Genomic DNA, 12860 nt, shown 5'->3' with positions numbered 1-12860 from the left:
GTTAATGTGTGAATTAAAGTTCACTTTGAAAAGCTGTGACGAAAGCAGTCCGTTGAAATGAAGGATATGAAGACAAAAGAAGAGAGTGCACGCTGTTGAGCTGGATATCTCTGTTAGTTGTCAGTGTCTGTCCATGAGTAAGGAATGCTAATGAGCGAGAGCAGAGCAGAGCAGGCTGAGGGCTGGAGCTCTCTCTCGCTCTCCGGTCTCTCTCTCTGCCTCTCCAGGGCGCTGCGGCTCTCGTTCCCCTCTCTCTCTCTTTCTCTCCGCGAGCACAGAGGATCGATAGCTGACCCGATGGTTTGGCCAATGCTTTATTTATCTGGCCGAGCAATGATATTATCAGCCTTGAACGTTATATACAGCAAACGTCTTCCTAAATCAACACAAAGGGATCGCTTACGCAGCGATCTGTCCGCTCTCTCTCTCTCTTGGAGAAGCGCACCCCGCTCACCCCTCCTTCGTTTACAACTGGGGATATTTTATACCCTGTAGTTTTGGATTTGATCCATTGCTTTAAGCTTGACGTAGAGGTCTGTGGACAAGGAGATGTATATACACAATTACACAGCCATCATTGAGATTGTTAACAGCGATTCTGTGTCAGAATGGCTCGACTACGTTTATGCCCCTGTACATAGAAGCATTGCATTTTTTTTAATGTGCATTTAATCTAGAAATGATCAAAATTATTCAAGCCCAAACAAATGAATCATGTTATGGATTACATGCATTTTCTCTTGAGCCGTTCTACCTCTGTCTCAAAGATATTTCGAAATTTGGTGCATCGAGGGTAGCAAAAATTTAAATAATTATGCAGACCCCGGAGGGCCGTTTCTCATTTCTTCTTGAGGTGTCCAGGCTTTGAGGATGAGGCACATATTTACCAAACCAACTGTATTGACAATATTTAAAATCTATCAAGTGCCACACGCACTTGATTTAGAAGCAAGAAATTCAGAATTCAGCGCAACTTAAATATAGTTTGTATGCTTGGTATCCGTGTATTTTCTTCATCAACAGCCAAGGCAGTGAGGAATTGCTAGTTTCAGAGTGCATGTCATCTTGTAGCTTGCTACCCGCAGTCCACTTGAGTTGAATGTGGTTTGCGTTGGTGGGTGACTGTAAACATAATGGCGCTTTGGGATAGCTGAGGTGTGGACCCTTCATTGCCCGAGGTTTTGAAAAGACGTTCCCTGACAAGTGGGAGAAATGGATGTGATTTGCTTTCAGACAGATATCTCAGACGTGAAATTGCTCACAGCTGCTTCTGTAAGCAAACAAATAGTTCCGTGTTAGGAATCCGCGACTTGCAGTTTGATGAATAGAACAAGACAAAGGTAAGTGGTTATTTAACTCATTTTAAGAATGAAACATCGGCACGCAGGCTGCTATTTAACAACGCCCCAATAAGAATTCTAATAGGTGCAACTTGTTTGATGAAACTCCCAAACGCTCTCATGATTTTTCATTACTCAAGACAAACTTAACCACGTGGGGTCGAACACAACAACACGTCAGTAAAATGCACGTGCATTCAAGATCTGTCGCGGAAAGTGAAGCTCAACATATTTAGCAATTCATTCACACGAACAGGAGGATGCTGATTAAAACGGTTTTAGTGTATAACTATAAAACGCAAAAATGGCAATTCAAAACAACCCGCAACAAACTCGGAAAACCGCCATTTTAGCAACATTGTTGAAATAACTTGTGTCAAAAGTACCACACCATAAGATTAAACATATAGCCGTGAATCCCAAAAGCAATTTTGGCAAAATGTCTAGGAAATTGTTATTTGGAACAGAAAATGACAACCAATTATGTATTTAAGTAGACTTTTTAAAAAAGCAAGCATTTTGTCAGGGTTATAATAAGTCTCTTTAAAATGTTCGTAATTGTTCAGGAAACGTGTGTAACACAACACCGATACATTTAACAGGTACCAATAGGCCAGATGATTACGGAATTCATTAACTCCGCAGCTGGGTGTGGTGTTTTGCCATTTTCATAACAAATTAATGTTTTCTTCATCAAGAACATATGGCACAAAGCTTGGACTATAGTTTGATATTTTTTCAAAACTAGCTTTTGTAGTAACAGAATGTTCTCAGCGTTCAGGGTAAATTAAGAAGTTCCTCAGGGAAAACGAATAAATTCTTTTAAAAACATTCCACTTAAGTCCTCTTAAGACTCCTGTCAACAATTTAGGCAGGAGTTGCTGATATTATTTAATTAAGAACGGTCAACTATGCTCTTCAGAAAGACACATCCAGATTTCTCACAAAAAGACAGATAAAATTTGTAAGATGAAAATACATTTTTATGAGAAAATTACGATAAAAAAACCCATATGAACATAATCCTTTAAAATCCTTTAGCTTTTTCGCTGTGCGTAGAGACAGAGACAACTCTTTCGACTACAAAACAGATTATTCTCCGAGGTTCAAATCAAAATTAAATCGTGTAACGAACACATCGTAAATTAAACTTTAAACTTTAACTATAGTCCAGGTGGGTAACGAAAAATGTTATTGAGTTTTGTTTCCTTCTTTAGAAAACTCTCATTATTTAATATTTATTCCTGCATAACCGTTTTTAACACCACCCGTTCGAACTGGATCAAAGCTGAAAGCGCATTGAAAGTTACGTTTGTTTTCGTCTCCTCAAAGTGTTTCGCTTTATCGGATTCCAATTAAAAAATGGGTTGTAAAAACTTTTTTCGTGATTTTTTTTTACCAGTTTGCCAAGAAAACATATCCTAACCCCGTCAAGTCCTAAATGCAGAATATATACTACTTATCGGGAAATAGGCAATAACTGAGCAACATAAAAATAAAATACAGATTCAGTGGCTTGTCCCGCCTTTAAAATCTAGACTTAACTACTCACAAGTTAATACACACCATGTGAGCTAAAAGACTCAGACTCTCACAGAGAATACCAAATCCATTTCCCCATGGAAGGACTGAAGACGTGCTTTCAAGGAATTCCGCTTTCAGATAAATGACACATTTTCATGAAATGATCGAGAAAAGGGGAAGTCCGGCCTTCACCAAATTCCAAATTGATCTACCCACGCCACACATTGCCGTATTAACAAGTTAATAAAGAACTATCACCTGCACGGAACGGTACATTTTGTCTAGCCAGGTCTGTGTGTGGAAAGCAATTTGATTGGGGGCACATACCAGCTAAGCAGTGCAAAAAATTAGGTTTGATGCAAGACATATTTCGTTTGAAGTCACAGATCTTCTCTCTCCTCTAAAACCTTGTGCGTAAGCGCTAAGCTGGGGCCGGGTGATCCCAGCGAACCGTTATTGTATGGCAGAAGCCCCGAGAGCGAGGCACCACGGCAGAAGAAGGCATTTCTGAAACTGTAGGGCCACCGGCTTCGTCGTGCAGTCAGTGCGCCGGCCCAGCCCGGCTCGTGGAGACTTCCACATCTCCCCTCCGGTGTACGAGAAACCACTACAATCTCCAGAAAGAAAAGAAATGCAGAAGCGTGCATCCCCACATATTTTAATTAGATTTTTTTTCCTGCTACCATTACTTCACATTGTTTCTGGCTGTGGTTTCAGCTCACCCTTGGTTACAACATATCACATTCAGCATTGAAATCGACCTACTACAAGTCACAATACACAATTTCTGAGTAGGGCAACCTATCTGTTGTAGCTGCTGTAATTCTGCAGCTGAAATATTAAAAAAGGTAGAAGGATCTTGCTTATATATATATTAAAGCGCTTTTAGTATTAAATTAAAAGGAGATTAATAACGTTTAAGAATGTTACTTCGTCTGTTTTGTGCGGGGTTTGATATTTAAAGACCCAGCTTTATTAATACGTTCGGAAAAAGCTCCCTTGATGGAGCGTATTCTTACAGTGCTGTCTGGGAAACTATAAAACATTAATGCGCTGAAACAGCTTCAGAGAGATGCACCAGTAACTATAAGCAACCAGAGAAACGCATTCTCCTGATGTGCAACGGCTTTTGCGCCTATGCGTGTCTGTGGACTTGCATTATAAACATACCCACTCGCTAAAAGTTGCAGTATGTGAAATCCCAAAACAGCGACATTTTAAATAAAATACCTACATATTCTTGGGTATGACTCTTTAGATAGAAAGCCGTGTTCGAGAATACTGGGGGGAGGCCTCGTGTTAATACAGCCTTGAAGATCTTTATTTTGGCCTTCCGCAATAGCACGAACACAGAGTCAGACGGTATTTGGTTTATCTTGTTTGGGGATTTGGCATAAGGAACACGGGCCTTCCTTATCTCCGGTTGTTCGGTTTTTTGCGCTTTCGGAGCATCCCCGTGCCAAATCAAGACTGAACCCTTCCAAACGCCAGCAAGGCAGCACTGCCTGTCTGTTTCAACACTGCAGTGACCATCTCAGCCCCCTGCCCAGCTGATCTCGCTGGAAAGCATCATGACATAACCCAGCTGAAGACCCCCCCCAAAAAATAAACCCAACCAAACCCAACAAAACATCGAAGAAAGAAGAGAAGTTCAAGACGAAACAAACAGGAGTGTATTTGAAAGGCTATATTAAAAGTGCTTTTGATTTCTCTTTGTGTGTCATGACTTGCACGGCTCCATACACATCATGAGCAAGAGAAGTTTTATTTGTGTCCTCTCCACAGAATGTCCTGGAAGTGTCGTGCGCTTTTCAGGCGCAGGTCCGTAGCACTCGTGTAAAAACATTTCTAAAACAGCACAGGTGATATTCTCAAAGCGAGTAGACTGTTGTTGTTGTTTTTTTTCTAAATTTCTTTATTTTCTTTTTTAAATTCTCACTTCAATTTTAATTCTTGGAGAACATAGCTTCGACAACATATATCGCACTCATTATAAGAAGCAAAAGGTTATATCAAAAATTATTAGTAGAGAACCACAGGAATCTGGTTTGGAACCAGAAAAAATACAAAACAGATATAGATACATAGACACAGGACATTTCTTATAATCGTTTGGAAACGTAATTTTCCCGCTAAGTCTTGATTCTTTTTTTTAATGCGCATACGATGTGTTTCGTTTTTTTAAGTTTTCTTTTTTTTTTACAAAAATGAAAATAAAGACTAATATTTTACAAAATGAAGAGCAATGTTCTTGTTGTGGGTGAATGGATTTACACAGGAGTCAGTCCAGTTCCTTAATTACTGTACAGAACATATCCATCCCATTCCCGAAAAAAAAAACCAACCAAAAAACAAAAAAAAGTACTCGATGGTCCGGATTCCATGTTCTCTAGAGCTCAAATCGCGAGGTCCTTCCAAATTGTTCATCTGAGCTCCATATATATATATACAGGAGCCTGTGTGTTGTATATATATATGGACTCGCGGGACTCTCCTCTTGCTCGAGTTGGGGCTTTCTGTTTTGGTCCTCTTTGAACGCTCTCTCCTTCTCGTCATTGGATGGACATGTAAGGCCAATTGAAGCTGCTTCCAGACAGCAACATATCCCTGATGAGGGTTTCAATCGGAGTTTTACCTACCAAGCGGACGAAGAAAAGCTGTTCGATTACCGATGAGGAGACGGTGCGCAGAGAGGGCAGCCGCAGCAACAGCTTGCCAAAGCGACTGGGCTGGTTGGGATACTGGCTCCTCACATACTCCTCTAGGGCGCACTGAGACTTCTCCTGTAGGCTTTCGATGTGAGCAGCATCTGACAGGCCACAAGCGTCTGACCAGCCAAAACAGAACACAAGAGAGGACTCAGGTTATCATCAAGCACGACTGTTAGGTATCACCGAGCCACCGCAACACAACATGCAGGCCATGTGCCTTTTCAACACCACCCCTCTGAAGCACAATTCATGCAGCCTGTGTGCAAATCAAGCATTCGACACCAGTTTACTTTCCGAAATAAATCGTAAGCAACCGGGTTAGGAAAATGCACACGAGCGGCACGCTACGATGCTAAGCTCAGGACTGAGGACAGAGACTAGGTCGTTTCGTGGGGTAACAGAAGTTGAATTAAACATGTAAGGAGAAAGCTTAATCCAAGAATAATGCTGAATCACAGAAACACTGGCTGACGAATGATTCAAAACACGGTATTAACTTATTTTACATAATCCAATGACTATTTTTCTCTTCCACGATTCTGCCCTGCCTCCTGTCCATTTCGTTAGCGCAGAGACTAGGCCCTGGAAGCACTCAAAGGCCTTACCCAGAGCGAAGGCAGTAGTCATGCTTGCAACACGTCAAAATAGAAAAAAGGTACCATGACAACAGCAAATGCAACATTAAAGGATCTTTCGTGTGTTTCTCTTTCAGCTAACTTCAAAAACGACGCAAAGTTCTTTTATCATTTCGAAGCCACCCGCCGAATTTCCAGATCGTCTTCTCAGACACCCCAAGTCTGTTGTTCTCTGACAAGAAATTAGCGAACACTATGATCATCAAAAACCTTTTTTGGGAAAATGAATAACTGTAGTATCGCGTTTAAACGTTCAAGACCTTGCGCTCGTAACTTGTATATATGTGTGTTTGTAACACATAACGGAACAAAGGTATTTATGAAAGAAACGTGTATTTCTTAAGCAGAATAATCTATTGTACATTTCACAATGGTATCCCAAAGCCTTCACGACCAATCTTCATTTCTCTGGGCAATAATTCACCATGGTTAGACTCAATAACCCCATGAACTTGTGAACTGGGCTGAGGCCAAGCTAAGATCTTAGTGTGATTTGCAAAGACCTTAAATTGGGGAGGGCAGCAGATGTACACATCCACTTGTGTTAAAATCGAGCATTTTGTTCAAATAATAAATGCACGCTTACATAAAGGAAATATACATGCATTCATACTACGACATGAATAGTATCTGTGCTTGTGATTTCGACTTCTACTGCAAAGCTCTTTTTACAATTTGAATTAAATAAAAAACAACTCCATCGCCCCCTTACACTCCACCTGCGTACCCCAAATTTTAATCATGGCAACATTTTAAATACACAAATCAGTAAATACTTTAATGGCATTAAGCTGGTTTTCATTTTAAGCAGAATTCAAAGTTACTATGATTTTTGAACACGTCTGGCTTTCACAGCTGATGAGACACTTTTCCTTAACTCGAATTAAGTTTTTAAAAAATTGTTCTTCCAAGCTGTAAATAGCGTAATGCTCAATGCATTACCACAGCACAGAAAATGCGAATTATATACATTATATATATATATTTTATTATTAATGTTTTATTAAGGAGATAATATTCGACAGAAAAAATCGCGAAAGTAAAATGTTAATTTTTAGTTTTCTAATGATTGGGTATTTCTAAAAAAATGTCACGTCATATACTTTAAAGTGCTTTCGAAGCAAAGTTAAAATTCAGGTCACGACCTTTCCACTGGAAATATCCACCTTCGAAGAAGAGGAAAACTTCCAGGTGATGCATAAGAAAGAAAAAAAAACGCTTTCTCGAGGCCGTGATCAGATGTGTGAAAATTGTGTTATAAATTTATATAGAGGTCAGTCTGGAGCGAAAAGCTTACAAGCAAGGAGAGTTTAAGAGCTGGGAATAAAACAACTCTTTCTCCAAATTCCCTCCTGGCCAAAAGTCGAAACAAGTTAAGTTAGAAGCGGAACTTTAGTGTACGTGTGTGTAGTATCTAGGGGTGGACGTTAGGTGTTACATTCAACACAAATTTTCGAGGACTTAATAAAAATGTTGATTACACAATTAGAACACTGCGTTGCGTTTGGAAGATTGCTTCGTCTTGCGCATCTTTCCGTATTTATTGGATGCGATATTCTTTGTACACGTGTTGTTTTTTAACGTTTTAGAGGTTTTTACACATATACACAAACACACACACACACGTGCACAATGAATTTAAGCAAAAAAAACGTTGTTCGAACTGTTGTTCGTGTTGTTGTTTTAACGGTTTGACAAATCAACTGCCTCCAACTTTTTGTATTTACACAAGCAGCCAAAATCTACGAGTAAGCATTAATGTAACCCTAATTCCAAGGGCCCTGGAAAAAAAATCGAGCTAGTCATGTTTGGATATTCTGACGTTTTACACAGATGAACGCTTGCAGCACATATTTTATTTAGCGTAAAATTCGAAAGATGACGTACGTGAAAAATGAGAATGACATTTTTTTTCTCCCTTTGAAGGGGTAACTTTGATTTGTTACTTTTCCTCCTGAAGCATTTTGGAACACTGCTACAAAGAACATTCCCCTAGAAACCTACTGGTCCGATTATTACAGTTTTCAAAATTATTTTGATGATTAAAAAGCTGCTGCGAATTTGCCGTTCTCAAAAAAAAACAAAACCTGCATCTGCCATTGAGGTGGGAATCAGCACTCAAAACAAAGTGGGCTGGATAGTCTGACAAGACACGAACAAGGCAGCCTCGCATACTTGAAGCGTATGATCTTTAACTGGGATGTGGATGACTAGAAGTATCGTTCAAGGACCCTGCCACCAAAGGAAGGCCATTTACCTATTAATACTAAAATTTAGTGAAGCTACATATGTTAAATAAGCATTATTGAATCGTGGTCCAATATTTGCAGGTCCTCTCTAAGGCCTGGAAAACTCTTCACTATGCCACCCGTCTTTCTATACCGTGATTTCATTTAAACATGCCAGTCCTCACTTGCAAAATGCCATATTTTATTACACCCGTCGGATTTTTAAAAGTAAGATTACGCCGTCATTTTCTAACACAACGGAAAGCGCGAAATCGCTTCGAAGAAAAAAAAAACAAACTTTTGTTCGAACAAAATGTGCAGTTAAACAGCGGGGCGTTTATATTTGAATAGAGGGTCTAAATGTTATCTTCTGTACGATTCTAATATTACTTCCTTAAGTGTGTTTTTCTTAAATTACGTCTGGAATTCATAAATAAACAGAGGGATGTTCCTCGCCGGCCAATGTGCCAGTATTCACATCGAGTATGGTTATTTAATGTCGAGATCGTTTTACCCTTAAAGCATTAAAAACGTTATTTTCCCCCCGTCAGAAACTAGATAACGTACATCAAAACCATCGTCAATGCAGACACACAGGATAAGAATGTGCAGAGAAACACTAAGATGTGACACAATTAGCCACATGAAGAGCGGACTCACAGGGAACCACAGTTTCAGAGTGGTATCAGATATCGCTGCCGTCTTGTATTGGAAATGTAGCACATGTAGAGGAGAGGGGTTTTATTGCCTTATGTACATGTCCGCTGGAATTCTTGTGTATTTCTCGCTACACCACATTCAGGAACACTTTCCACTCCTTCCTTTTACACGACTTGTAAATACAGCCCCTACGTGTCTTTATTATTTTCTCCTTCTTAAAATAGGCATCGCGTTTTGCCCTCTAAACCTTTTTTAAAAAAAAAAACAACAACATTTTTCATCCCCTCACGTATTGGTGCCAAACAGTTTCGTGGCCCTGTTAGAGGATTTAGTACCGATTTTACTCAACTGCTTTGCAAGAGTAGTTTTATTTCTAAATATAATCCGAGATTTTCTTTTCTTTTTTTTTGTTTCTTATTTTTTGCGGCTGCTGTTGTTTTTCAAGCCCGTTCTCCTACACTCGGGAAACCCCCCGAAAGGCGACCCTCCGTCCGCGCTGACCCCTCTGTCCGCCTGCCGCTACTCACCTGATGTGAACAGCACTATGGCTTTGATGCAGCTGTACTCTGCGGAGTCGACGTGCAGGGCCTTGAGCTTCTCAACCTGCTCCTGGAAGATGCGGATGTGGTCCATGAACGCCACCACCCGATCCGCGGACATCGGCGAGGCGTGGAGGCCGGCCGCCGCCAGGAGAGGGGCCACATGCAGGGGCATGGAGCACTGCGCCGCGTTCAGCACAAACAACTCGCTCCAAGTCAGCCTGAGCAGAGACACCTGGTCTGTGATCTGCAGGTCGGGGAAGAAAGGGATGTTCCGGGCCCACTCCACGGCGCTGAAGAGCAAGCGAGCCGCCAGCTCGCAGATGTTCTCGATCCCCATGATGTTGTTGGGCTGCATGCACTGGCTCCCGTAGCGAGAGGTCGGGTAGGGCTCGGCCCGCAGCAATAGCGAGATGTATCCGGAGAGATAGCAATGGCCGTTCAGGGGGTCCCCGTTCGTCAGCGCATACTGCCCTGGGTTCGGCTGGGTCGGAGGCATTCTTCCTCGCTGAACCGCTGACAAAAAGAAAGAGAAAGGAGAGGAAATGTGCATCCAGGGCCGGTAAACACAGAGTTTGTGGACAGGAGATGAAAAAATAAAAAAAAAAACCCTTCGTCGTGTCTTGCTTCGACCCTGCGTCCAGAAAAGCCCTTTTTACAGCCAGTCCGTTACAAAAAAAAATCTCCACACACTGATCACGATACCCATAAAACAGTTCTAATCGTATTTTTAAATAGTTAAAAAGGATCCTTAAATTTAATTTTAACTTAGCCCTGTTCACGCACCAGTCCTCTTGATGTATATATATATACTCTGCTATTGTGCAGAAATGGTTACATTTCAGAATTTGTTTTTCATGAAATTCATTACTTACAATATGAAAACATTAAGGGAACTTATGGCACGATTTCTTGAACGCTGGTAGAAGGAAGTCATTCAGACATCTATACACAGTGAATACACAACTGTGTAGCTGCCTAAACACAGGATTCATTAACCATCTGAATGCAAAGCGCAATCATGCTTGCATTTTTAAGGACGACTACATATTTGTTTCTTCTCTGCCTCATTTTCCCTTAGAAGTCTTAGACACATTGACACAATTACAAGGGGACGGACTGAATTATTTTACAAATGAATTTATATACATATAAAATTTCGCATCTGTTTTGAACATCAGATGTTGTGATTAGGAAATAGTGTAGTGAAAGAACAGAGATTGGAGCTCCTGGCTCATATCTGCGAAGTTGCAGAATTCGTGAAATCGAAGGAGAATTGCTGTTGTTCTCACCATGAAACAGATCAGAAATACAAGCCATCGCTCCTCTCCCCCATTGCATCCTCGACCAACATTCAACCAATGCTGATATCTAACAAATTATTATTTTTATTGGTATTGTTATTAATCAGCTATTGTACAACACGATTTATAAAGAGAAATACACGCCGGAGTAAGTAAAGCCGCCAAGTTTTGTACTGTAACCAGGTCCCTCGGTAATATTATTATATATATATATGGGTCAAATGGGGGGCTTTTATTGTTACAAATCCGAAGATTACGGCAAAAGTAAGCAATGCACACGACGCAGAAAAAATACCGTGCAGAGCTGAGACTTATCGAAACCGTACTGTAACAGTCCAAATACGACTGCTTTGTTTAAACCCCCTAATGTCCCAAAAGGATAAGCTTGTCCGCCGTACAGCTTTAACTGTAAGAGGGAAAAAAAAACAAGGCATTATAAGCTTAAAATTAAAGGGACGGCAAGCGTGTAAATATGACAGGAAAACTACAATTATTTCACCCTGCACGACAGGGCGACACGTCTGGGGGAATCAATAGCAAGAGTTTTATAAAAAAATATTCACCTTCCCGCCTCATGCCCACTTTTAAACATTTCTTCAGTCGGCAGTACTGGCACTGGTTGCGGTGGTGCTGGTCGATGGGGCAGTTCCTGTTGGCACGGCATGTGTACGTTAAGTTCCTTCGGACACTCCTCTTGAAGAAACTTTTGCAGCCCTCGCAGGTGAACTGACCGTAGTGCTTCCCGCTGGATTTGTCCCCACAAACCACACATTCAATATGCTGTTGATTCTGTCCTGAATTCTGCTGGCTCTGCCCCTTGTCCCCGGCGGTGCCTGGCGTTGACGGGGGTCCCGGCTGGCTTGGTGTCTGCGGAGTGTGCGGGGCTCCGGACGCCGCCTGCTGCTGCTCCCTCGCCGGCTGTGCTACTGGGTTCGGGCCGCTCGGAGTTCCTCCGGCCACGTCTTCCTGCGTATCTCGCCAGACGCTAACTACCATTGCCATATCTCGGGCCCGAAAAGTGCTGTAAAGCGAGCGGATCGCTGGGGGTTTTGAGAGGGGGGAAAAAACGAGATTTCAGACACGGGGAGCGCAAAGTCAAGCCGGAGCAGGCGATCACATAAGACAAAGTGGGAGAAATGGACGATCAATACATTCAAATTCGAAGTGGCGAGAGGAAAGGCACCCGATCAGGATATGCAAGTATCGGGAGGCCAGTTCCAAGGTAAATTGCAGTCAGCCATTCAGGAAAGCTATCTTGGAAAATGAGGGAACGAGAGCTTACAGATCACAGAGTTTGCTTTAAAATAGCCTAATAGTAGGCAGGACGGATTCACTGAGAAGCAGAGAAATAAATAAAAAAAAAAAACACGCGATCCAAAGTATGGCGAAAATAAATCCTCTTCTTTCTTCCCGGCTCCTTTTACTCCAGTCTTGACTGGTGGAAGTAGAAGAAAAAAAAAAACGAAGATCGGAATTTTCTCTCTGATATATATATATATGTCTTTTAAATAAAACTCATCTGGAACAAAAACAACAACAACAGCAACAAAAAAATAATAATAACGTCGCTGAAGTGCCCCTGTAGTTTCACCTCTCCAGCAGGAACGGAGCGAAAGAGAAAAGATAAAAAAAAAGAGAAAGGGAAAAAAACAACTAATAGAATATGCAAGGAGGAGAGACCCAAAAATGAATGCGTTTAAACGGGAAGACCAGCAGAGCAATGTTTCCGAAACGGGTATCTGCGCGAATGTCTGTATATAGTGAACTTTGACACTACTATTGAAACTGACACGTTTCTATGGAGATCGCTGCGCCTTATATGGTGTTCATGTCAAGGAGCCAAGCGAGGGGCTGCTGGCGAGTGATATCAAAGGCGAGTGACTGGTCAGAGCCCTGCATTGGGGGGGAGAGAAATGAGA

The 12860-nt window shown here is 41.5% G+C and overlaps 1 protein-coding gene across 1 annotated transcript; it reads right to left on the bottom strand.

Annotated features, from left to right (window-relative positions):
* Nucleotides 1-3506: 3506 nt before the first annotated feature.
* On the bottom strand, nucleotides 3507-12819 carry nr2f1a (nuclear receptor subfamily 2, group F, member 1a). Its single transcript, XM_006626502.3, has 3 exons — nucleotides 11505-12819; nucleotides 9626-10153; nucleotides 3507-5691 (listed from the first exon to the last, which is right to left on the bottom strand). The coding sequence occupies exons 1-3, from the start codon at nucleotides 11941-11943 to the stop codon at nucleotides 5417-5419; spliced, it is 1242 nt and encodes a 413-aa protein (XP_006626565.1). The 5' UTR covers nucleotides 11944-12819; the 3' UTR covers nucleotides 3507-5416.
* Nucleotides 12820-12860: the final 41 nt, after the last annotated feature.

This window comes from Lepisosteus oculatus, chromosome 3, assembly GCF_040954835.1.
Source record: "Lepisosteus oculatus isolate fLepOcu1 chromosome 3, fLepOcu1.hap2, whole genome shotgun sequence".
Taxonomy (NCBI): domain Eukaryota; kingdom Metazoa; phylum Chordata; class Actinopteri; order Semionotiformes; family Lepisosteidae; genus Lepisosteus; species Lepisosteus oculatus.
This window is presented reverse-complemented; position numbering and strand designations above follow the sequence as displayed.

What these genes read in the sequence shown, in the direction of transcription:
- nr2f1a (XM_006626502.3), bottom strand. Translation starts at nt 11,943, where the DNA reads ATGGCAATGGTAGTTAGCGTCTGGCGAGATACGCAGGAAGACGTGGCC. An exon ending in AGTGGGCATGAGGCGGGAAG is followed by an intron (nt 10,154 to 11,504) that starts GTGAATATTTTT and finishes TCTTTTTGTCAG; the next exon opens with CGGTTCAGCGAGGAAGAATG. An exon ending in CATAGTGCTGTTCACATCAG is followed by an intron (nt 5,692 to 9,625) that starts GTGAGTAGCGGC and finishes TTGGCTGGTCAG; the next exon opens with ACGCTTGTGGCCTGTCAGAT.